The sequence below is a fragment of the Psittacula echo genome (assembly GCF_963264785.1).
Source record: "Psittacula echo genome assembly, chromosome: 4".
Lineage (NCBI taxonomy): Eukaryota > Metazoa > Chordata > Aves > Psittaciformes > Psittacidae > Psittacula > Psittacula echo.
Window position 1 is genome coordinate 3602234 of NC_137738.1, and position 24534 is coordinate 3626767.

At 44.2% G+C, this 24534-nt stretch overlaps 2 protein-coding genes across 2 annotated transcripts in view; one reads left to right on the forward strand and one right to left on the reverse strand.

Moving 5' to 3' along the window:
- The first annotated feature begins 910 nt into the window (after nucleotides 1-910).
- Nucleotides 911-6817, forward strand: MRPL33 (mitochondrial ribosomal protein L33). Its single transcript, XM_080614916.1, has 4 exons — nucleotides 911-1027; nucleotides 2016-2034; nucleotides 4127-4233; nucleotides 6414-6817. Exons 1-4 carry the CDS (start codon nucleotides 1006-1008, stop codon nucleotides 6461-6463), a joined length of 198 nt encoding a protein of 65 aa, XP_080471042.1. The 5' UTR covers nucleotides 911-1005; the 3' UTR covers nucleotides 6464-6817.
- A 747-nt stretch (nucleotides 6818-7564) lies between these two features.
- Nucleotides 7565-24534, reverse strand: part of RBKS (ribokinase) — a gene marked incomplete at both ends in the record, with an annotated part of 69334 nt that continues 52364 nt past the window's right edge. Inside the window, one exon of the mRNA XM_080615843.1 lies at nucleotides 7565-7738. Within this exon, the coding sequence (XP_080471969.1) occupies nucleotides 7565-7738 (174 nt within the window). The remainder of the gene's footprint in view (nucleotides 7739-24534) is intronic.

A 24534-nucleotide genomic window follows, 5' to 3' on the forward strand; every position in this document is an offset into this window, starting at 1 on the left:
AAAGAAAGGCTTGGGGGTGCTGGTTGACAAGAAGCTCAAAATGACCTGGCAGTGTGCGCTCGCAGCCCAGAAAGCCAACCGTATCCTGGGCTGCATCAAAAGCAGCATGACCAGCAGGTCAAGGGAGGTGATTCTCCCCCTGTACTTCACTCTCACGAGACCTCACCTACAGCACTGGGTTCAGCTCTGGGGGCAACAACGCAAGAGGGATGTTGCTCAAGGGAGTCCAGAGGAGGCCATGAAGATGCTCAGAGGGCTGGAGCATCTCTGCTGTGAAGACAAGCTGAGACAGTTGGGCTTGTTCAACCTGGAGAAGAAAAGGCTGCATATGGGGAGACCTTAGAGCAGTGCCAGTAGCTAAAGGGGCTGACAAGAAATCTGGAGAGGGCCTTTTTACAAGGGATTGTTGTGGTAGGACAAGGGGCTTTAAACTAAAAGAGGGTAGGTTTAGACTGGATAATAGGAAGAGGTTCTTTCCTGTGAGGGTGCTGAGGCGCTGGCGCAGGGTGCCCAGAGAAGCTGTGGCTGCCCCATCCCTGGCAGTGTTCAAGGCCAGGCTGGACGGGGCTTGGAGCAACCTGCTCTAGTGGAAGGCGTCCCTGCCCGCGGCAGGGGGTTGGAACTGATCCCTTTCAACCCAGACCATCCTGGCCCTGTTCTGTGGGGCTGGGCCCCGCTCTGCCGCTCGCCGGAGGCCGCAGCCCTCTCTCCTGCCCAGGGCTGCGGGTCTGTCAGGACCGGACACGGCTCCGCTGCGAGACCCCAGCGCGGGGGCTGCTGCGTGGCCCGCCGTGGGCGCCCCGCACCTCAGGCGCTGCCTCCCGTTCCCCCGGCCACCAGAACCAGGCTGTGCCGCGGACCCTCCCACCGCCCACCTCCGGCAGCTAACAGGCACCGCGCCCCGCCCAACCTCCGCTCTGCGCCCCGGAACCGCTTCTCCGGGCGACCCGGAACTGGCGGTGTCAGCGGAGGGTCCGTGCGGGGCGGTGAGCGGCGGCCGGCGCTATGTTTGTAACGGTAGCGGCCTGTGAGTGACGCGGAGGCAGCGCGGCTGGGCGGCAGCGGGCGGCAGGGGCGGGCCGTGGGGCCTCCCTGTCCCTGCGGAGGGGGGAGCGGGGCCGCGGTGGGCCCCTGGGGTGGGAGCTGAGGTGGGGAGCCGGGGGGAAGCGGAACTTGTGAGCCCTCAGTGGGGAGGTTGAGAAGCTCCAGCTCTTGAGTGGAGAAATGGGAAGTCGGGGGGGGGGGGGGGGGGGGGAGGCGGTGGTGGGGGAGAGGGGTTGGGGTGAGAGATGTGCCCTGCTGGTGTCTGGATGAGGCTGGGGTGTGATGGAGGAACGGTGCCGAGGGAGGCTGGCCAGAAGCTCGTGATGGCCTAAACAAGACCTGCATGGACAGAATATAGATCAGCCTTTTTTAAGTTACTGTTTTGGTGGGGGGTTGTTTGGCATTTATGCTTAGATTTATGATTACTTTAGATTCAGTTTGCTGACAGAAATAGATAATTCTGCCTATTTCATGCTGTGTGGTGGGTTAGATCAGGGGAACAAAACACAACCTTCCGAGAAGGTCACTGTTACCTGAGAACAGCTCTGGCCTGGTTCACTCTGGAGCCACATGAACCATGGCACTGTGACAGGAGCCAGAGCAGGTGTAAGCAAGCAAAGAGTGAGGCCGCAGCTCTCACTGGCAGAGTTGTTTATATCATACCTGCCTTAACTGTGCATCCCCATAGCGGGTTCATATCCAGTACTGAAAGCATTTGGAGGCTGCAGCATCTGCACGCTGCAGAGGTAGTGGTGGTGGAAGACAGAGCAGGCAACTGCAAACATGTAGATGGGAGGAAAAGTGCAAGGTTTTGGTGACAGCAAAGCTCTTTCACAACCTATCTGGGGCTATGGCAAAGGCAGGCAGTGGAAAACTCTTAATCTTTATGTGTTGCATATAGAGGAAACAAGATAAAATAACTGTTTTTCTTTTTTATTATTCTTCCTCTTCTTCATGCTGCAAAAAAACAGTGGCCAAGAGCAAATCTAAGTAAGTGTTTTCCTCATCAGCTTTTGATTTCTGCTACCACCCTATATCTTCAAATGACTTGACAAGATATTAGGTATCTATAGCGTTTTGTAATGTACCCAAGAGGACTGCAGTCCTTAAGTCTAGCTGCATCCTCTTGGTCCTTCTGCATGCATATCTTTTCACAGGTAAGTGCAAAATGGTATGAACCCTCCCTCAAGGTCTAGAATTGCAGCAAAGGCAGGTTTTGCCCTATGGGCTGTTGCATTTTGCACATCTGTAATATCCAAAGCACCCTGCACAGGGGAAACACATGTCTGTGCTTTGTGATTAAAGACAGGGTGTAAATTATCCCTCTGACCTTCCTCTTGTTGACCTTACATATGTTTTAGTTGAGGAGGGCAAGCTGGGGTACAGAGTGGGTCTTTGGGCAGGTGCCATGAACCTTTCCCATGGGCAGAGTGCAGGACGCTTCCCAGCTATAGCATGTTTGTGTGTCTGTGTGTGAGCGGATGGGGTGCAGGCAGTGCTTTGAGCATCTTGATTTGCTTTGTACTCCAGCTCAGGATGTCTTGGTGTTTTACTGTTATCTGTTGTTTGTGGAAACAAACACAGTAAAGCAGGATGTTCCTGTGAGGTGGAAAAACAGCTTGTAAAAATTGTGTTTCTCATGGTAATGTGCTGATTTCTCCCACTCCCTTTTCTGTTTTTCCCCTGGTCTTCCTTTCTCTGTTCTTTGCATAGTCCCAGCTATACTTCAGGAATATGTTATATCCTTATATTACCTATAAGATCAAGTTTTTTGAACAAGGTGTGTATCATTCAGAAAAGGCTTGGCCTCATATCTGTGGTGCACAAGAATTTTAAGGCCTGGGTGTACTGATACCACTGATTCCCCCCAAAAGGGGAAACCACACAGAGGGTTTGAGGAAGTGGGTGAGATACAGGGGAAGGAGTCTGTGTGGTTACTGTTGCGACAGTATTGTACAGAAGAGGATAATAATTGGGGATAATCCCTAGACTGTCCGTGGTCAGTTGGTCTGCAGGAATCCAGCATTCTGTTTATTTTGATCTCTAGAGTGAATTAGATTGCAGAGCTAAAAAGTGAGAGCTCAAGGGAGTACACTGGTCAGAGCTGCACAAGTGGGGAAGAATGGATGTCTCTTCAAAGTTAATTTTGACAGACCATTTTGTATTAGAAGCAGGAAAATCCAGGGAAATTAATTGAATGCTTACATGCAGAGATATATCCACCTTTACATTGCAGTGGAAGAGAAGGACACAATTTGCAGGCTGGTTAAAGGGTTTGACCTTTCTTTTGAAACTCCAGAAGCTGCCCCGTGTCTGGGAAGTTGTGCAGATCTTGTCGTGCTTCCAGGCTGGAGGTGTGGTGTCTCCTCAGTCTTCTGGCTTGCCCTGCTCCAGGGACACTGCAGCTGCTGCCAGTCAGCCCCCCAGATCAAGAGCCCTCCAGTGAGGAAGGGGCTTCCTGGTGCTGGGTTAACATCAAGCCCCGTAGCTGTAGTGGAATGGGCCATGCTGATGTGTCCCGCTTCTCCTTTTGCATGCCACTTGTTGCATCCTATCTGCTCGGGTTCTGTGCATGTGGAAGTGATATTCTGTGATGCAGTGTCATCTATAGCTCAAACATCTTCAACTACCATCATCCTTCCTCTGTTGCTATTCTCTTTTAAGCTACCGTGACTCAATTGTATGCTGATTCATTTTTCTTTTCCTTTTTTTTCCTCCTTCTTTTACTTTCCCTTTTTTTCACTTTTTCTTTTCCTTCTCTTTCCTTCTTTTCTGTTCCCTTTCTTTCCCTTTCTCCCTTCACTGCTTTGTCGAGGAGCTACTTCTTTCTGGGCTTGTATTCTGTTCAGGAGTTACTTAAACTTGATGCTGGATCTTACAGGTTATAGTGGGCTCTTTGTCTGTCATAAGTTTAGCATATAATACTGACACTCCTATTCAGAACAACCATGACATTGAAATGAAGCATCTTACGTGACTGTGTTAAGTTGTTTATGCTGAAAGCTTGTCCTTGCCCTGGCAGACGTGGCAGGACTTGCTGCATGTTGGTGCACTGATACAAAGACATTCCTTGTGACTTTAGATACATCCTGGTGAGAATGAAAAGCGCAGCTGAGACAGGCTACTGTTTCAATGTCAGGAGACTCCGGCTGCAGGAGAAACTGGTCCTGTACAAGTACGATCCCATTGGTAAGAGCTAGAGGAAGAAGTCAGCCTGCTTTGTATAAGCTTCTTGGGCTGTGTGGGGCAAAAGGTTTGAATGTAACAGGATTTTTCCCATCTAAGCAGAATATGTCATAAAATGTTTCATACTGGGATGACTGTATGGTTGCTGTTCTTTATGACATTCCAGTGGGAAGTAAACATTACCCTCATTACAGATCGTGGCAGTGAAACAAAGTAATGACTTGCCTGACACATCAGAGCTTTGCTGACAGCCATGCCACATGTCAGTGGCAAAGCAAAGTAACACAGGAGTTCTTTCATTCTGTTTCTTTGTGTGGTTTGATAGACTGTGCTACCTCCAACAAGCAGCCACAAAGTACGCATCAATAGAAGTGTTCTTTTATGCTCCCATGGGTGCTCTAGACAATAAATTTTAACCATCACTTACATAATAGACTTTTGAAGAAATAAACACAAGTTCTTCTTTCTCCACAGATGATACTGCTGTCCAGATGACAGTTCGTGGGTTCTTTTATGTTCCTCTGGACTTTGTAGATTTTCTCCGTTTAAGATTCCTATTTGTTGAGGGGTTATAGCACTTGCCAAGCTGCCTTTTGCTCACCCAGCTTTCTGAAAGATGGCTGAGAGCTCAAGTTTCTGAGGGAGAAATGAGTCTGTAGTCACTATTAAAAAGCTGAATTTAATGCTAAAAAGCTTAACTTGGGGGAAGTTAGAACTTAAACCAGAGCATGCTAGAAATAGCATGACGGAGTTAATGCGAGAAAGGCTTACTTAAATCTCTAGAACAGAGAAGTGTATTAAGCAGCTCTAAGTAGATGACATAATGCATGGCCAGTAGTTATGTGATTCAAGCTTATTTTTTGATTATGTTCTTGTTATCTGACTGACCTTTTCATGCTGAGCTCTGACAGTACAGGAGGTTCATGGCAGGTGAGAGGAACCACCACAGAAGCGGTACGCTCTCACCAGAGCACTCACGCTGACAGAGGCTGTGGCTCCCCTTCTGAATTCCATACAGAAGGGGAATTGGAGATCACTGGGATTATTTTGTTGATTAAGAAAAGTTGAAATTACTGCATTGAGACATTGTGCAAAGTGATCTTCCAGAAGCTTCTCAAGCTGTAGGGAATGCGAGGAGTAGGAGAGCTCGGGCTAAGTAGCGCTTCTGTTGTGGAACATGTAGTAGGTTGTTGAAGTACGAAATTGGAAGTAATTAAGAAAAAAAAAGCTCTGATCTTTGTAGCCTGTAGTAGAACACAAGTGAGAAATTGATGTGAGAAAGTGCTGCATGTGTGAAGGGAAGTAAATCCGAGTCTAGATACCAGCTCACATCAGGAATATGTTAGGAAGCATTTTCACTTGGCATGCATTTTCACCTTATGTTTTGTACTTCTCAGAAACCTGGGACCTCTGCAGAATGAAGCTTTTTAGTGAAGTAGTGGCAGTGGTGCCCAAGTTTCACTACCTCCTAACTGCAGCAACAGAATGTGTTACTAAGTTGCACTATTTCTTAAAATGAAACTTTTATGTGGAAGAATAGATTTTGTTACCGTGTAGCTTTCACAGGAATTCCTACAACGAAGTTCAGTCGGAGTAGCGGTGCTGTTCATAGGGCATTGTAAAGCTTTGCTTTCATTTATTTTTTGGGCTTTTTTAAAGCAATGCATTGACTGTGCTGAACCTGCAGCTGAACTGATTTTGCCAACGTACATCAGGCATCGGAAACAGGCTCAGTTTGAGCGTCTCTCAGAGATCCACAGGACACTTAGTTAACGTTTCAGTCAGTCTGTGAGACCACCTAGATCCAGCTCATCATCTGTAGTTGTTTGGGCTTTGAAGTTGAAGAATAGTAGAAAGCAGTAAGAACCTATTTTTGTCCCTACACTGAGCAGCTGTGACTCAGAATAGTCACACAGAGCAGCTGTTGAATGTTTTCAGGCACTCAAATCTTGATACTTATTTCCATAGAGGTAAAATGGACCTCTTAGTAACTAAAAATTACATGTGGTAAAGTGAAAGCACTACTAAAGCCCTTCAAGACCTGGTTAGCAGCAGCGCTGCACCAGTTGGTTGCTCCACACTCATTTAAGCAGCAAAGACAGCCATGAGAAAGGGACATAGGCTCGTTGGATTGCATTTTAACACTTCAGGCTTCTTAACAGAGTCTTTTTTTTCCCCTCTAGCAAAACAACGTGTCCTCTTCACAGAGAAGAGAAAAATCCGCTCTATCTGAACAATGACCGGAGTTGATTTATGTGAGAGGAGAGATGGTCTGGGGGGAGGATGGGGTGAATGCTGATTCAGAAATCCAGCAACATGGGCTGAAAAGAGAGGAAATGAACTGGGATCACCATCTCCTGTGATTTGAAGGCCATTGTGAATAAAACAATGTAGAGAGAGAAAATTCTTAATGTCTGGACATAGATCATCAGAGTAACATTTATTTATCTTTTGAGTTATTTTTACAGTACTCAATTAAAAAAAATTAAATAGCAAATCCCATTGTGTTTTCCATTGTGAAAGAGGCTGTAATCTTCAAAGGAGCTATTGTTTTATATGGCAATAAAAATTAACATTTTCCACAGCAGGAATTCAATGGCAGGATTGCGAGTTTTTCTAACCTACCAGCCACAGATTCAACAGTAGTGACCACGAACTGGTCATTCCTTAGAGGGGAAGTTCTGCACCAGCACCTTCCTAGGAAAGGAATAAACAGTGGGAACCCGGTGACTTGAGATGAGCTTTTGGATAAGCTGTGACCACGGCTACAAGGGCTAGGTTATTGTCAGTCAGGTAAGCAGGATGGAGTTTTCTCTCCTGCATGTTTGTCAAGCATGAAGAAAGCAGACAGACAGTGTAGTGCTGGGATGGTTTTGCAAGTTTTTCTTCTTTAATTAGCTCACCTATTAGCTAATAGTGCTAGAAATGTTTTTCAAAGTCTACCTTAGTAGCACTCCCATCCACTTTCCAGTCTGAGGGACCTTCCGCAGCCTGGCAGAGCACACGGGAGCAGATGGGGCAGGAGCCAGGTGCTGGCCTGGGTGTCTGCAGCCCAGGACTGACACTGCAGTCTCAAAGCTAATGCTGTGCTTCATGTGAGCATTAGCCCTGTGGTTGTGTGTGGAGCAAGAGAGACCTGTTGCTGTGCTGTGTTCAGAAGACCCCATGCGCCCACCCCATCTTACTGCTCTGAAGCAGCAACGAACAGGATTCCTCATAAGAAGCAAAAAGGCTTTCCTGGTCTTTCCAGGTGTCAGAGAAGAATCTCAGTGGTCAGGAGATTAATGTTGTCTGTGATAAGATAAAATCGGTACCTTGAGATAAGCAGTGTCAGTTAGAAGAGGTTCTGAGGCAAGTCCTTCCTATAAGGGTATGAAGATTGTGCCCCTGCTGCCTGGACGCTCACTGATGCGATGTAGTTAGAATTCCTGACCATTTCCTCCATGGGTAACCTGGGATAGTAAGCCAGGTAGAAGGCCAGTGCTCCCACAAAACTGTCTCCAGCTCCCTGGAATAAAATCATAAGTTTTAATAACCTCAGAGAGGGAAACAATTCAGACACATTTACTGGAAAGACAAAAAGTTGCAGCATGGGTTGCAGGAGCCAGGAAATTGTTTGGGGGTTGAGTACTATTCACTTTTCTATGCTCAGGAAATTCTGTTGTGTTAAATTATCGATACTACTGTACTATCCAAACCACGATCCTATCTTTGTGCCCAGCTGTTGAGTCAAGGTACACACTATAATATGACTGAAAACATAAAGAAAAAGAAAAGCAAGTGTGCTACAGTTCAGCAACGTGCTGTTCTAAACACTGCTTTTGAAACTTCCTGTTGTTGGAGTGTCCAATTTTGATTTCTCAACCTGAATGTTTCATTAAAGTTATTTTTCCCTCCTTTAACTTCTGTTTTTCATAAAGGTCAGTGGTAGAAGGGACAGAGAAAAGGGGAAAAAGAAAGAAGCCACGTGGCTTGTGGCATCTGTAAATTCCTAGTTGCAGAAAGATACATTTGGATGCCTCCAGAATTTGGCTGTTGCTCATTTAAAAGGTCCCACTCATGAAGGTCTGTGCTGTGTCTCTCACATAACCCAATCTTATTCCCAGGGCAAGCTTTGACACCTGTGATGATTTGCTGTAGGGGTGGAAGACAGTGAGGCTCTGTTGGCAGCTATGGTCCTCTCCAGCTATCCATCCCTGGGCCATGTCTCCCAGCAGAGCTGTCCCATGCTCTGCCCACCCTGCATGATGAGCCCTGGGCAAACAGGGAGGACACCATGCCCTGGCTTGCTCTAAGGTACCACTAGTGCTGCTCTGATCAGCAGAGAATGACAACTGTTTGCCTCCCAAGTGCTTTTGAACAATAACTGCTGTTTTGTGATGTTGACTGCTCTGTAGTGTCCTCAACAACTGGCAAAATGATTCATTTTTTAACTAGATTTGCTCATTTTATTCCACAGGGTCCCTTCCCCCTCCTCCCCTAAAACTGCCTTGATCTCTAAGGCCAGACTAGTAGCAATTCTTGTTGATACCATAAAACTGGTTCTAAGGTCCCCTTCTTTAAATCATACCTTATATCAGGAAAAGCATTACACTGAACACACTGGTAATATCTTCTGCATTCACAAACCAGCATATGGACTATCTCCCCTGAGGGGTTTTGCCGCTGGAGTTGTAATAAATAGGCCCCAAGAGTCATGGGACAAGAGCAAAGGGCCTGGAAAAAGTTAGTTAAGATAGCTGAGCAAAGTTTCTAAGTGGAAGTTAAGGTTAGGAAGTAGTTTTCCAATTGAGTTCTAGTGGTTCTCAGTGTTAAACTCCTACTTACCCTAAAATGAGCTGCATGTAAGATCATTCCAGCTGAAACCCCACCACTTCCACAGAAATCTGTCCGTAACGTTACAAGCAGCTGACAGGCAGAGCAGTGAGGCAACGCGAGAGGACCCTACAAGGGTAAGCACAGGATACAGACGCCCACACCGTGCCTTGGCTCTCTTTGTCCAGCCCTTCCACAGCAGCTGTTTGCATTGGCGTTCCCAGCTGGGAAACTCCCTGCTTAACTCTCACTTAGCCTGGTATTTGGACTCTGTCTCCCATTGCATTCCCAGTGGGACACGATGGAGAGCGGCATCTGGCAAGTCAGAAGTTAACAGGGAAGCTGTACCCCCGATGGGCAGCACCTGTTTCAACAGTTCTGTATTCCTGAACATACCATGGGCAATCGAAGGCTTTTATCAACTTCTGCTGGGCCTTTGTCTCTCTCTGGTTTCCAGAGTGCTCCCACAAAGGCAGGTGGAGCAGGAGCCCTGAGTGCTGGTTAAGCATTGCCAGTGCCTTTTGTCTGATGCATAATACAAGAATCTCTGGCCCATCTCACGAGTTTATAATCTAATCAGTGCATGATTAATTATTAAATCTATTTTGGCGTTGCTGTTACAGACAAGTAGAATTTCAGATCTGTTATGCTGTAGCTCTAGCAGGAAGAACTCATTTTTACATCAGATATTTCTCATACCGTGATCACTGGGTAATGGAAGTGGCCAAATACTATTTTCATGAGAAATACTCAGAATATCAGGTGTCAAATAGCAAAAACTATTACTCACAAGCAGCATCGAGCAGAATACTGGCTTTCTGATCTTTTTAAATGGAGGTAACTAAATCCTGCACCAAATATTTGCTGCACTGTTTGCTACTGGAGCAAGAAAAGGCTAACTGCACATCTCCCAGGTCTTAGCATGGATCATGGCAAGAGAGAACATAAGTGATTCTCCTTGCAATGTTACCGTGCCTCTCCACTTGTGGGTGATGCACTGACATTGTGAGGCAGCTGTAGATCTCTGTTTTGGAGAGGCTGGACAACATTAGGGGACTGCAAAGGTGGAAAAGGGGTGAAGAGCAGATCTCCATGCAGAATGGCAAAAGGCCCCCTAGATTTATTTTGCAAGAGAAAGGATTATGGAATGACTGGGAGAATATACAGAAGGATTTGATGCCTGTAAACTTTTGCTGAAATCCTCACTTCCCATACATAGACTGAAGGAGTCGATATCTCTAAAGCTCAGCTACTGCAGACCCCAAGGGTATCATATGTTCAGTTGCTGGTCAGTAAATGTTTTGTATGTGGGGTGTTTTCAGTATAGCTACTGCGGTGCAAACAGCGGCATGCATCAGGGTGATGATGCAGATACCCTGTTCAACCTCACTTCTGGTCCATGGAGACATGACTGGCCAAACATGCCTTAAAAAGCAACAGCAGAACTGATTCAGCTGCAAGGTTAACTGCAGTAAGAACTATTTTCAGCTTACAGAAACAGATCTTCCCTCTTTGGTATTGTGGATTAAGCTGCATTGGGTTTGGTAGATTCAGAAAAGGTAAGTGCAGAGCAGAAGAAGGAACCGGCTCAGAGTAAAATCAAGATCATCCAGACTCTGGATTAACAAATACTGATTTTACATTTACCTATTTCAAAGTCTTCTGTAAGCAAACACCCCCCCCAACAACAACAAACAACTCCTTTGCAAAAATAATGAATTATGAAAATGGCCACTAAGGTGCATTTATTCAGCCCACTGACAAAAGATAAACACAGGATATGTAATATTTTACATTCTTCAGCATTTGTCTTCCAGGAATTCTAAATCCATTGCAGATTTTGAGATAATCTTCATCTCCGTGAGTGCCTGGAGACAATTCCTTCCATAAGTATAAAAATTTAACTTGTTTAACCTTTCCCTAATGCTCTTTTGTATGAAATAAAATAGAAAACTAGATCAAAAAAATAAGGCCTGATATGGTGTGGCTCGCTCTAAAATGCGAATGTTACGGGTTTGACTAAGATTTATGGTTTTGAGAACCTATTTATACTCTGTGCCACTAGCCTGGAAGGTCCTTGTTTTCCTGTTTGTCTGGAAAAGGGCATTTTTGTGTGTTACAATCCAGCACTGATTGAGATTCTGTGCCTCTAGAGAAGAGAAAACCCACAAAAACACTTCTATTTTTACCTTAGCTTTTGTTAGTCCTGATTTGTCAGAAGCTGGTTCACAACTTTAGTAGAACTATTTTTATACGATGCTGCCCTGAGAAGCTTTTTAAGGAAAGTGCTTTGTAAGTGGAAACTATATTGTTCAACAGACTTTCCAGCAACGAAGGCATTTTTCAACCAATCATGCGCAGAATAATAGGATGCATTTCACTTATACAATAAGATATCTGGTTCACCAGAAAAATTGGAGGCCACAAGGCCAAAAGCACAGTTCACAGCGTTTGCAGCTGCTTTGTTCCAGGGCACCCTCTTGATCAGGCTTTGTCCTCCCTGCCTGTCCTCTTGGGCAAGAGTGATGGCAGCCACGTAAGAACAGGAGGGGGCTCTGGCTTGTCATGTTATTGCTAACCATAGAAAACCCTCCTCAGCTGCTTTTTCAAGAAGTCACAGTCATAGAATCATAGAACGGTTTGGGTTGAAGGGACCTTAAAGATCATCGAGTTCCAACCCTCCTGCAGGGACAGGGACACCTTCCACTAGATAAGGTTGCTTCCAGCCCCATCCAACCTGGCCTTGAACACTGCCAGGGATGGGGCATCCACAGCTTCTCTGGGCACCCTGTGCCAGCGCCTCAGCACCCTCAGAGTGAAGAATTTCTTCCTAATACCTATTCTAAATCTACCTTCTTTTGGTTTAAAGCCATTCCCTATGTGCACTCTGTGTATTACATGGATTCACTCCATTAAGTACATTGCAAGAGCATGTTCCCAAGGAATGATGTGTTGTATAGCAGTACAAGAGAAATGTTAGGCATGCCTGTAATGATAAATGCTTCGTCTAGTGAATAAATCAAAACATCAATCCAAAAGCTGTCAAAAACTGCATTATAATGTAGAATCAATGATATTGCTTGCAATGATGCTTCTAGTCTTATAGGAGCACTCATAGGAGTGCACAAATGAACAAAGCCTGAGGATTACACTGATTTAGTGTAGCCTAAATGCATGGCAAGACAGAGATGCCCAACTTCGCTGAAAGAATTGGGCCTTGGAGAATTCCTGTTGTATTTATAGCACTCCACAACCATGTGATACTGGATTATGCTAAGGATGTTATTGCTTTGTGTCACATCTGCTCAACATTCCTTGCTGTTCTCTTGCCTACTCTGTACCAGAACTACAAATTAGCCCCACGTAGCACAAAAATAGCTGCCAGTGAAGATGCTCACTATCCATCCCTTGTAAGCGAGGAAAGCCTATATCTCCCTACAACAATCCCCAGCTTGTGCGTTGATGAAAGGTTACTAATGGAACTGGTGAAACATTTCCAGCCCTCAGGACATACTCGGACACTCTTGTGCCAAGAGGGTCTATGTTTCAGCTAAGAGATAATTTCAGCTGAAATACTCAGGGAGTGAAATACCCCTCTGTAACTGTGTGATGGGTTCACCCTGGCTGGAGGCCAGGTGCCCACCAAAGCTGCTCTGTCACTGCCCTCCTCAGCTGGCAGAGAAAATACAAGGAAAAGCTCATGGGTCAAAATAAGCCCAGGGAGAGATCACTCTCCAGTTACCATCATGGGCAAAATAGACTTGACTTGGGGAAATGAGTTTAATCAATTACCAATCAAATCAGAGAAGGGTAGTGAGAAATCAAACCAATCTTAAAAACAACTCCCCCCCACCCCTTCCTTCTTCCCAGGCTTAACTTTACTCCCGATTTCACTACATCCTCCCCCCAGGGGGTGCAGGGAGACACAGGGAATGGGGTTGTGGTCAGTTCATCACACACTGCCTCTGCTGCTCCTTCCTCCCCGGTGGAGGATTCCTCACACTCTTCCCGTGCTCCAGCATGGGCTCCTGTCTACATAAGCCACAGCTCCTGCCAGGAGCCCGCTCCAGTATGGGCTTCCCACACGGTCACAGCCTCCTTCAGGCATCCTGTGCTCCGGTGTGGGGACCTCCATGGGCTGCAGGTGGAGATCTGCTCCACCGTGCACCTCCAGGGGCTGCAGGGGCAGAGCCTGCCTCACCATGGGCTGCACCATGGGCTGCACCACGGGCTGTGAGGGAATCTCTGCTCTGGAGCCTGGAGCACCTGCTTCCCTCCTCCTGCACTGATTTTGGTGTCTGCAGATACTGGTGCTGTGCTGTGCATGCCTGTGCTCACAAGAGCAGACCTTTAGAGGTCACAAACTTCTAAAACATGAAATAGTTGAAAATTACAAAGAGATTTCCCACTAGCACTGTTGTTCCTATGTCTGTGCATGGAATTCTGAGCCAGAACGAAATGAGAAAAAGTCCTTAACATGGAACTACCAAATTTTGCAATAAAACCCAAATAAACTTGGAACAAATGAGCAGGGCTCACGTTTTTAGGTCTAAGTTAGGCTTCTGGTGCAGACTAGAAAGCACTGCAAAGCTACTTGGGTTGAAGATAAAGGAGAAATAGAGAAGCACTCTGCACACTGTGCTCCAGACCTTTGGGGTCTGGATCCACAGCTGCATTACAATGCTTAATCTGTGCTCTAGTAACTGAGTGTTTCTGCAGTCCTGCCACAAGGATAAGCTAGAACATGTTACCTTAAGCTGAAGAAAAATACAGAGACAGAATCCACGGCAGTAGTGCTTGTCTGCTCCTTTCTCCTTCCCCTCTGTCTTCCCCAAAACACATTGCCACTATGTGATGTGGTCTGCATGCTCCAGACCAAGTCCTGGGGAGCTGTTGTGCTGCTGCCTCACCACATGCTCCTTCCTCCTAGCCACGTGCAGAATGGCTGTATTTGGCCACTGTTTGACAACGGCGGGAGGTGTAAGGTGACACATTTTAATTTGCATTCCCTGTCGGTTGACAATACACTTTTAACTAAGTGATTCAGACTGCAGTTTCATAATAGGCTTAAGTCAATCCATGGTTATGTTATGGCTGAAAGGCTTGGTCCCCACTCATGTTTTTATCTTTGTCTCATGTTCCCACACCCTCCTCTACATCAGAACTAGCGCTCGTGAGGTCAAGCAGTGAAGAAGACTAAGCCAGCCAACACTGACCAAGAAACATTAGCTTCCATGCAGATCAGCAAGCTGCTGTATTACCACAATAGCTAGTCCAGTGCAAAGGAGAGAAAGGTTAGAAACACTCCTTTCAGCAGCAGCATGGTCTTGGATCAGCTTGAGCCAACTGTGAAACCTCACCCTTGGTCAACACCAGGCAATTCATTAACTCAGTTGTGTATCCAAGACATAATACTCTGGCTTCTCACTTGCACAGGGAGAGCTGCCTGTTCCACTCTTCCCCCTGTACCCTGTGGGCTTGGACCGGAGGAGTGAGGGAATGATCACGCTTCCTTTCTGTCTCTTTTCCAGGCTCTGTTCTGGGAAGCTGTGGGAAGGAGCAATCCCTGACTTCCTTGCATTTATGTTGCATCGTCATACTTGCAGAGCCATGCAAGGGGAAAATTTCTTGCTCTCTTACTCAAGCTGAACGAGGGCAGCATGTCCTCTGGTCCTTCACATGTCTTGAGAACTTAGAGGTAACTCAACTACACCCACTGCAGACTATCAGTTGGGAAACATCAAAACCAAAGCACACCACAAAATGCTTCACATCAGCTGTCAGGAATTTTTACCCACTTCCTGACAGATTTCCTGATGGTTCATTAACAGTGATTAATCAGCATGACCGTTAACCCCCTGCATTCCTGAGAGATTAATCTCAATACAAGGCCTCCTGCATGCATTTTCTTTCCTTTCTGAAACATCCTACTACATTAAGTTATTCACTGTTTCTGAAACGGTCAGTGACAAGCATTACAGATGCATGAGTTCCCCTATAAAGTTATCTGGTTTGTGGTGAATGTTGGAAATAAAACATACAGCATTCACAACTCTGCAATGCTTAATTTGTATGTCATCTAAAAAACACAGCTGAAAGCATATAGAGATTTGGCAATAACACACAGTCCTGCTTTACATTCCAAGACCCCTGTACAGCGTCTGTTTTGAAGGCAGGTAATAGCGCTCTCATTTCAGAGGACAGGAAATGAACCCAACTTAAGATCAAGGATGTTAAGAACACCCACTTTGAGACATCTGTGGGCTTAATCCAGAGCTCTTGATCTTGCAAGGACTTCAATGCGGGTCACATGGGCTACCCATCCTTTGAAAATGAGGCACAGCTTGGGAACCCCAAAACGGATGTGTATAAAATTAGTAAGTGGACCTCCACAAGGTGCCACGTTTCTGCTGGATTCTCATTTGGGATCAGAACAGAGGAGCTCCCACCTCTCTGTTTGCAAGAATAGTACTGCAAGGTGCCTGCGAGGTGATGGCTTTCTCTTAGTGCACAGTGAAGAAATCTGGGAGGGAGCACGGAAGAGCTTCATTCTGCCAGGTAATAATATTCCAGTACGCCACTCAGCACCAGGGAAGAAAGTTAGTGTGTGTTACAGACTAACCCCAGAAAGCCAGCAAAGTATTCACCCACAGGGAACACTGTTTTCTGAATCATCGAAACAATTCAGTGCGATGATGCTCGTATAAACTCCTTTCAACTCCAGACAGCATTACTGAGAGGTGACAAATTTATGTCTTTCTTACACAATGGAGTAAGAGCACTGAACCAGGAACTCTACATGCTCTTTGGAAAACAATGGATCCATGCTGCTGAACCTGTGAAATTCCCATCAACCAAACAACTCACCGCTACTCTGATTCCTATGCTACCAGGGTGATAAGATATTTTGGCAAGGAATATTTCAATTTAGGACACACGTCTGTGTAAATCTGCAGCTTAAACTTCAGTTAGCTTTTGCCTTGGTACATGATTCTTCTGCCATTTCACATCTATGTTCTATGACCTCCTTTCATCTGATCTGAGAGTTCATTCCTCACAGAGAAACTCAAAGTCAGCAGAGGAAACCCTCCACACTTGGGTTTTTTGTATGTCATATTGAAAACTTACATACAAAACACAGTACTGGAGAACTCTCATCACACTTCAGCTCAATACAAAACTCTCCAGTGGCACTCTTGCAAAGAACAGCTTATACACCAAGATGGGTCAACAACAGGGGAGCACGTAGATATCGCCACTAACAGAAACAAGATTTCAGCTGAACATGCTACAGGAGCTCTATCTACCTTTCCCAAAGCTTAAGCTTGCACAGAATCAGTTGTGGTTGAAGTTTGTCACTAAATATATCAGCTCCTCAGAAGGTTGATTTGTACTTCTCAAACTGGTTTATCAAGCCTTAACAACACACAGCTAGTCTCCTACTCTAATCAAAAGCTTCACTTATCTCACTTCCTTGAGAAGTACTCCATTCCCTTCATTATTCACGTCACGCTCATGCCAACTTGTAATTTCTTCCTAACAAAGGTCATGTTTATGTGCTAATTCACAAATTTTATGTAATGAACATATGAAACTACAGCTGAAGCCCTGCCCAGAATACATCATGTTACTCTGATAGTACTCTGCAATACTGGCAGTAGGTTTCCCTTCCAAACAATGAGACAATGAGCTCCTCAACCAGGAGACAACTGGCCAAATTGTCATGACTATGTCACCCAGTACCACATCATTGCTCCAGGACCCCATAATCTAACAGCCAAGTCAGAAGGGGAAAACCTCTTTGCTGGGCAATTTCACTAACCACACATGGGTTTTTTTTTTCTCTCCGACTGAAAATGCCAAAAGACTCTTAGTGATCCTGTCTAATCTGATGAGATGCACTCAGAATGACACAACTGCCATCTCGCCTGGAACTGATCAAAAAGCCATTCTTTTTTTGCACGAAAGCTCCATATGCTCGAATGCCTCTTTCAAAAGTAACTAGGCTTTGTTGGCTGGCCACTGCTCCTGCCTACCTCAGAACTACATATCCTGGAGGGAAAAAAGAAACCACCAGACTTCAGGAGTTGGTTTTTTTTGTCTGAGCTCACTCTAGCATTGTCCTCTTGCCAGCTCCCAGCATTCTTTTTCCTACTGAGTTTGTCTAAACTTTTTGATGAGTACTTGAGCTGTATCTCCTCTCTCTAGGTTCAGCCAGATGTGACCTACAAGCCAGAACTGCTGCTCTGCTCTAGAGTATTATTCTCTGCTACCCACTCATTCTGCTGTCCTTAACCCATGGGGCAGATGTGCAAAAAACAGAGTTCCCACACCTTGCTCATGGTCTTCAGCAGTAGGTGAGCACCAAGACACTGCAAGCACCAAAAGGCATTCTCTGTGGGATTCCCTGTAAAATGGATCTTTACAATGATCATACTTACTGCATACTTAATGATTTCAGTTACAAAATCACAGACAGCAGCTATGAGGCACAAAACTTTCCTTACCCTTTCCCTGTATTTCATAGAATCACAGAATAGTCAGGGTTGAAAGGGACCTTAAAGCTCATCTAGTTCCAACTCCCCCTCCATTGGCAGGGACACCTTCCCTGAGACCAGGTTGCTCTGCCCAAGCTGGCCTTGAACACTGCCAGAGATGGGGCAGCCACAGCTTCTCTGAGCAACCTGTGCCAGCACCTCACCATTCTCATAGTGAAGAATTTCTGTGTCTATTTGAGCTTTGAAGTGAATAAAACCAATACTACTTATAGCCATTGCTATAAGTAAATAGTTGCCAGAATTTTGGCTTTCTACAGTGGAATTGTTCTAGAAGAGCTGGTTTTATACCTTTATGTCTATCTCAACACACACAGACATAAAACCATGAGAAAAGTGGCAAAATCATTACACTCAACTGTAAACTCTCTATTAAAGACATTTCTATAAGTTACTGTCATCAATCACCAAAACTTACGGCTTTAGCTTCCTTCCATTAGTCTAGCTAAAGCTGTAAAACATATTCTGTTCTTGGGACAGGCTACTAAAGATTTAAGTCCTTTACTCTTTATAAGAAATAAAACTTCTGGCATTTTCTGTGGTTAGAATTTGCAAAAGCAAGAAGCCTGATTTCCCCACTATTCTCATTTCTCTGTTCTTGTTCTTTTGAAAACCTAATTATGCAATATCACCGATCCAACACAAACCTTTCTGGTTTCTGTAGTGACCAGAACTGGCAATGAAATCTCTGTTGGGGGAAATCAGGTCTTAGCTCATTATCAACATTACCGCAGTTGGGTAATTAAGCAGGCAAGGGGCTCTGGAGCCAGGCTTGCCTTCTCTCTCACCATAGCCAGAACTCGTGAACAAATTGAGAAGACTAGGTTACATTCCACAATAGCCAGGATGATAGCTGGTTCTGCAGAAACTAGCTTTAAAGAAGAAAGGGAGGCATAAGACATGTGTAAGCTAACCATAAACACAAGAGGTAAAAAATACTGAGGAGTTTGGCCAAGAATATGCTGCACTATTACACAGCAGATCACATTTGCAGCTTCCTACGGCTCAGGCCAGAAAAAGATGCTTGGGAAGGTGACGCTCTGGATGTGCCAGAAGCGCCAGCTTCCACTAGCTATTTTTAACTGCAGGAATTTAATTAGAAAGGATGGCTGCACACAGTTGGTCCTTCTTCCTCTCCCTCTTTTGTGCAGCTCAGATATCTCCAAGTGCTATACACCATTACAACTGATACTGTCTTGTATGCATGCTTTGGAGGCCCAATATCTGCTACAGGCAGAGAGTGAGCCACATACCAGGTGAACATCCTCTTGAAGGAGACCCTGTGCTGGCTTCATCATAAAGACAAGGGAAGAAGAGCAAATCAAGAAAAGGGATGCAGCATGTTCCACTGCAATGATTTTGATTTATGTTGCAAACCATAGTTAGCCCAAGAGAAGCAATAAAAGGGCATTTCCTACTCTGCTCTTGACCTGTATAAATTATACCATTGTTTCATTTACTAAAGCATCCTAAAGCATCCCAGAAGTGAGATGGCACAAAGACAGCTTCAAGATATTTCTGAACTTAGCTTTCCTAGACCTTATCAGAACATAATCTCAGGTCCAGATGTTGGATGCTGTATTCTTCACTTGCTCTGGCCACAGACAAAACAATTCAGTTGGTGCATAAATGCTGCCATTGTCCCTACTTTTTTCTGTCCAGCCCAATCAAATGGGTTAACTTCTGAACTGAAATATTTCTCATTATGACAATAGTGGAGCCAAAGCAGGTGTCCTTATAGTATATCTCCACAAATCCCTTACAGCCTCTTCAAGAAGCATCCAATGCAAAGCAACTCTGCATTGCTATGCACTTTTTCATTTACATGGACATGTACAATGATATCCAGTTCTGAAAATGAGACAGTTGATACCCTGACAAAATTTTTCCTCCAGTCCTAACTCTCATTCAAGAGAAGCACAGAGAAGAAGTTATGGTTTTATCAAGGGAAGCAGGTTCACTTGCCACTGGCAAGCCAGTCCCTGTGTGCTTTTGTTCCTCATCTGCAAAGCAGTGGTAAGGATAGTACTTTACCTTGTATTGTGAGTGTTGTGAGTACAGAGGTAGTAAATAATGTAAAGTGCTTAGCAACTTATGTAAACATGTATACAGAACGAAGATGTAGGACACAATGGGACAGAACATCATGAACTGATACGGATGGTGTGTAGCCAAACCAAACAATTCTTGGTATCACTAAAGTAACTGGGACACAAACTCAGATTTATGATGAAGTTTTTGTTGCCTGGCACTCTGCAGTCTTAGAAGGGGCTTAAAAAAATCTAAATATTGGTTTTAATCTTCTTTTTATTCTACATCTTCATTAAGTACCCCCTTGTAATTTAATCCAATTTGTGGCAAATGCTAATACTGCTTTGGGCCCACTTCTCCCTGTCAGCTCTATCTGTTAAATTATGCATTTCCATCTGGAAAGAAACTGTACAGGACTGTAGGCTCTCTTCCACTTAAGAGTCAGGAATGGAAAGGGATTTAATTAGATGCTCCGTGGTTGAGATGCTCCGTGGTTGAGAAAAGGACTAGAGCAAAGCCTGGGTGGTCTGTGGAATCTTCCACTGGAAAACAAGGCTGCAAATTGTTCTGTGCAAGCCTGCTTCTGTTTGCTCATTTTGTTTACATTGTTTGTTCTTACAGATTAAAATAGACAGTTACTAGGCAGATAAACAGTGTTTCCTTCCATGACATTGTTGTCTAGAAGTAAAGAGAGTAGCATGGGTCATTTTTTGGCTGCATAACCCCAACTCACCATGTAACTTGGAGGAGGGCATTTTTAGCTGGTGTCTCAGAGCACCTAATCGCTAACATTTTTTGTTCCATTTCTCCTATCTGTGAAATGGGGATAGTATAGCTTTCTGCTCTCAAAGAGGAAAGAGGGCTTGCTCTGCCATTTCTCAGCTGAGTGCCAATGCAGAGAAACACATCTCATGCAATCCCTCTCATCACTGGCTGGATACCTGTATACACTTCGGTCACTGGCCAATCCTTCAAAAACAGAAGTGTCTTTAGAAGGCCTGAATCAGAAGCAGAAACTTGTGATGAGCCAAACAATTCCCATCTACACTTAACTGTGAGTCAACTCAAATGCAGTGATTTCAGTCATGTGCCCTTTCACAGTTCAGCTGAACTTCAGAACATAATAGACGCAGCTTTAAATAGATTTACAGTGCAGATTGCTGATTGGAGTGTCTGGAAGATTAACTTATTCTTCATGGTTTTTCTGTTCCAAAATTCAATGGATTCCATATTTGTAAAAGAGGGAACGCAGAAGTCTAAGTCAGAAAGTGGGCTATGACTGGAACTAAACTTATTTATTAACCTATTTTGGTTGTGTGTTAAAGAAAGGAAGCTATTATGCTGTCGGTTTGTGGGATGTTAATGGGAGCTCTGGGCATAATTACTCTGTGTTGGTGTGTGAATAAACCCCACTGATAGATAAGCTGTTTGCCCGATAGTAACTTTTCTCTTTCCCTGAAGAAGAAAGGGAAGATAAGAAAAGAAAAAAGAGAAGAAAGAAGAAAGGAGAAAAGATAAAAGAGAAAAAAAAAGGAAGAAAAAGGAAGCAAAAAATAAAAATAGAAAAAGAAAAAGAAAAAGAAAAAAGAAAAAGTAAAAAGGAAATGGAAAAGGGAAAGGAAAGGAAAAGAAAAAGGAAAAGAAAAAATAAAAATAAAAGACAAAGTGAAAAAGAAAAGAAAAAATGAAAAAGGAAAAAAGAAAAAATAAAAAAAGAAAAAGAGAAAGAAGAAAAAGAAGAAAAATAAAATCTTGCCATTTGTGGTCACTTTACTCCTTGCTACATACTTGGGTAGGAAAAGGTTAAACACTCAACAACATTTTTCTCTTCTTAGCAAGTTAGAGAACTGTACATCAGACACATTGTCTGCCAAATGCTTCATTTACTACCAGCTGCATTTTTACTTTGTTGCAAGATAGCCGAAATAAAATCACTGTTCTTTGTGGAAACGGCATGCTAAATAATGTACGGCTAGCTACAAGATTATTAAATAGCAAAGGCATTTGATAATATTAGAGTCAACCACAAGTCCCACTTCTGCTGATGCACGGAATTTTGAGTAATTAGTCATTGCACAGAGTGTTGTATTTATATCCCCTTGAGCTTCAGACGTTAGGCCACAAAGTCAGGAGACAAAGAATTGCTGTTATTAGGAGGACTGTTTTGGATTTATTTATATTCTAAGGCTTTATTTCAGTGTCCACTTCACTCCTCTGGCTCAGGCTTCCTCCAAACCAGAAGATACAGCTAAGTCAGAGAATTGTAGTGTAAACCATATTTTTACAGACAAGACCTCTTAATTTCAAGCAGAACTTCAATGAGTTTGCAAAGCCCCCAAAGAAGCACAACTGGCCTGAGGTTATATGACAAGCCTGGGAAAAAGGCCTCCCAGGTTCTGTTCTGATCTCTAACAGACTTCTCATGGTTTACATGCAATACATTAATAGCAGCTCCAATTTACGGATAGATGAATTGGGACACAAAGAGGACAAGTAACTCTCCCAAGGATTTACAGCAAGTCTTTTGCAGAGCCCTGGAACTCTTACTCAGTCCTTTGTTCAAATTGCTAAACCACACTGCCTTCTTTAGACCACCATTACTGCATAGGCCTGAATACTGTGACATATCTAAAATTATACAGCTATACACTTATATGAGGCTTTATTAAAATAAAGATTGTGTAACATCTTCAGAGTTCAGTGCAAAGCTGCACAGTGAGCACTCAATTGCTTAAAGACAGCCTTTTTAATTCTCTCCTATAGCAAAAGAGCCAGATGTAATATATTGCAATGAGAAATCAGAGGGAAACTTAGTAGGATTCGAACACAAAACATCTGATGACAAATTCATATTCTAGCAATGAGCCTTCATTTTGCAGAACTGACATGAAAAAACAGTGGTAACATTTATGATTGTGACAAATCGTATGTATCATCTGTCTCTGAGAATGTCACACAGAGTAAGACTCTATGGAATAAATCATACACTCATGTCAAATTTCAGGCATAACTGAGTAGATTAAGTTTTGAATTTGATTATGTCTCAAATGAGTTTCCTGTTTATAAGCACAGCTTATAAAGGCTATAAGGCTAAGGAGATCAACCTAAGTTGAGATCCTCAGCTTCCCTCAGCAGGTTGTGTACTCTCTGTATCCAAGAAGCACAACCAGACAGGGAAAATGCTTGTAACATGAGAAATGATACAGGGAATTTAATGCTGTGCTTAGAAATACTGCAAAGTTAACCATGCTAGGTTCTCTATGAGATTTAAAAGGGAGACCATGGACTTGTTTGGACTAGGGGCACCTCTGTGAAAAGCGATTACAAATTTCCATTTAAACATTGTGTGCCCAAGTGTCTCTATTTGCCTTTACAGGGAATACATCCATGCCTAAGCCAGATATGCAGATGCCTGATCTCCTGACTGTGAGTGTGCTAATGAAGGACTTTTGTGCATACAGCATTGGCATGTGTAGACCTTGAGGTCAAGTAAAAGCTGATGAAGAGAGCTTAAGCAGAGCAACTGTACTTAAAACTCCTGATGGGATAGAAATAAGAAAGTCACCCCAGCTGATGCAAGCATATATGGATGCTATTCAGCATCTTGATTCAAACTGGGCTCTAGAGCAAACCAGAGGTTACAAAAACTAACCCTAGAGTACTTCCCTCCCCAGAGCGACCTCTGTGCTGCAGCCTGGAAATGGGGATGTAGGGGATGTCAGTGGGGGAGCTCTGGCTTGCTCGGTCAACATTTTCCACTAGTACCTCCACATAGGAGAGATTCTGCCTGTGCCAACCCTCCAATTGAAAGCATAGATCCTAGACAGGACATCCCACCTTCAACTACAAGGAGCAATGACAGTAAAAGACAAAGCCCTGAGTCCCGGTGTGCAGCCCCAGAGCCAGTAGACATGTTCCAGCCTGCCACAGCTTCTGGCCACTAGCCTGACTCACCTCCCAGGAAGGCCTGGCATGGACAACCTATGGATAACCTGGAGCTCCAGAGAGCCCGAGTGCCCCCACAAAGCCCACCTACACATACCAAGCCCTAGGAAGGCCTCCGCAATACCTCAGGGGCACGACTTGGTCCCCAGCTGCCACCTGAAGCGCTTGGCTCTATTAGATCCTATAGTGCTCTTTTGCAAAATGGAAGGGAACTAATCTCATTGCTGGCCAAATTCCAGCTTTGAGTAATTACTTTCTTCTGACAAATTTTCCTTGGCAGTTTGAATGGAATATAATTAGTAAATGTAAATAGATGTAAACAGTGCTGTAAATTACACTTTGCGTGACTGCCGAAGCAGAGGGGGAGAGTGAGGGTGAAGGGGCAAAAAGAGCAGAACTTCATTCTCCACACCATAGACAACAGTATTGCCTTCCCTGCCATCAGACTGGGAATGCCTCTGCCAGGACAGTGTGTTCAGGGCTCGTGCAGCAGCAGATGCCACGATCCAGGATCATCATGTGGTTCATCACACAGATCATCCACTTCACCTCAAGTACAGTTTTGACCTGGTGGTGTTCAGTCATGTCCCACAGCTGTGTTCTCAAGCAGCTGCTGCGCTTCACCTCAGCTGTGCTTCTGCTTCGGCAGCAGGCAAACCGCTTCACACGCAGACACACTCAACTGCTAAATGTGTGTGTATGATATTATTGTTTTCTATGAAATGGTTATCAAATTTGTGAATTGTTTGTGAAACCTTCTGCTACCAACTGAAGAAGTGTCATAGAAGCGGAGTTATATAATTATCCTTCACAGCTATTTTAATGCAGCCTCGTGTACTAGCTTCACCTAAAGTGGAAATAGCTTCTTCCAAAAATAAAATAAATGCATATATTTAACTTCATGCAGTCAACTGAATTTAAAAGCAACTATTTAAAGTAATGAAAACAGATTATAATG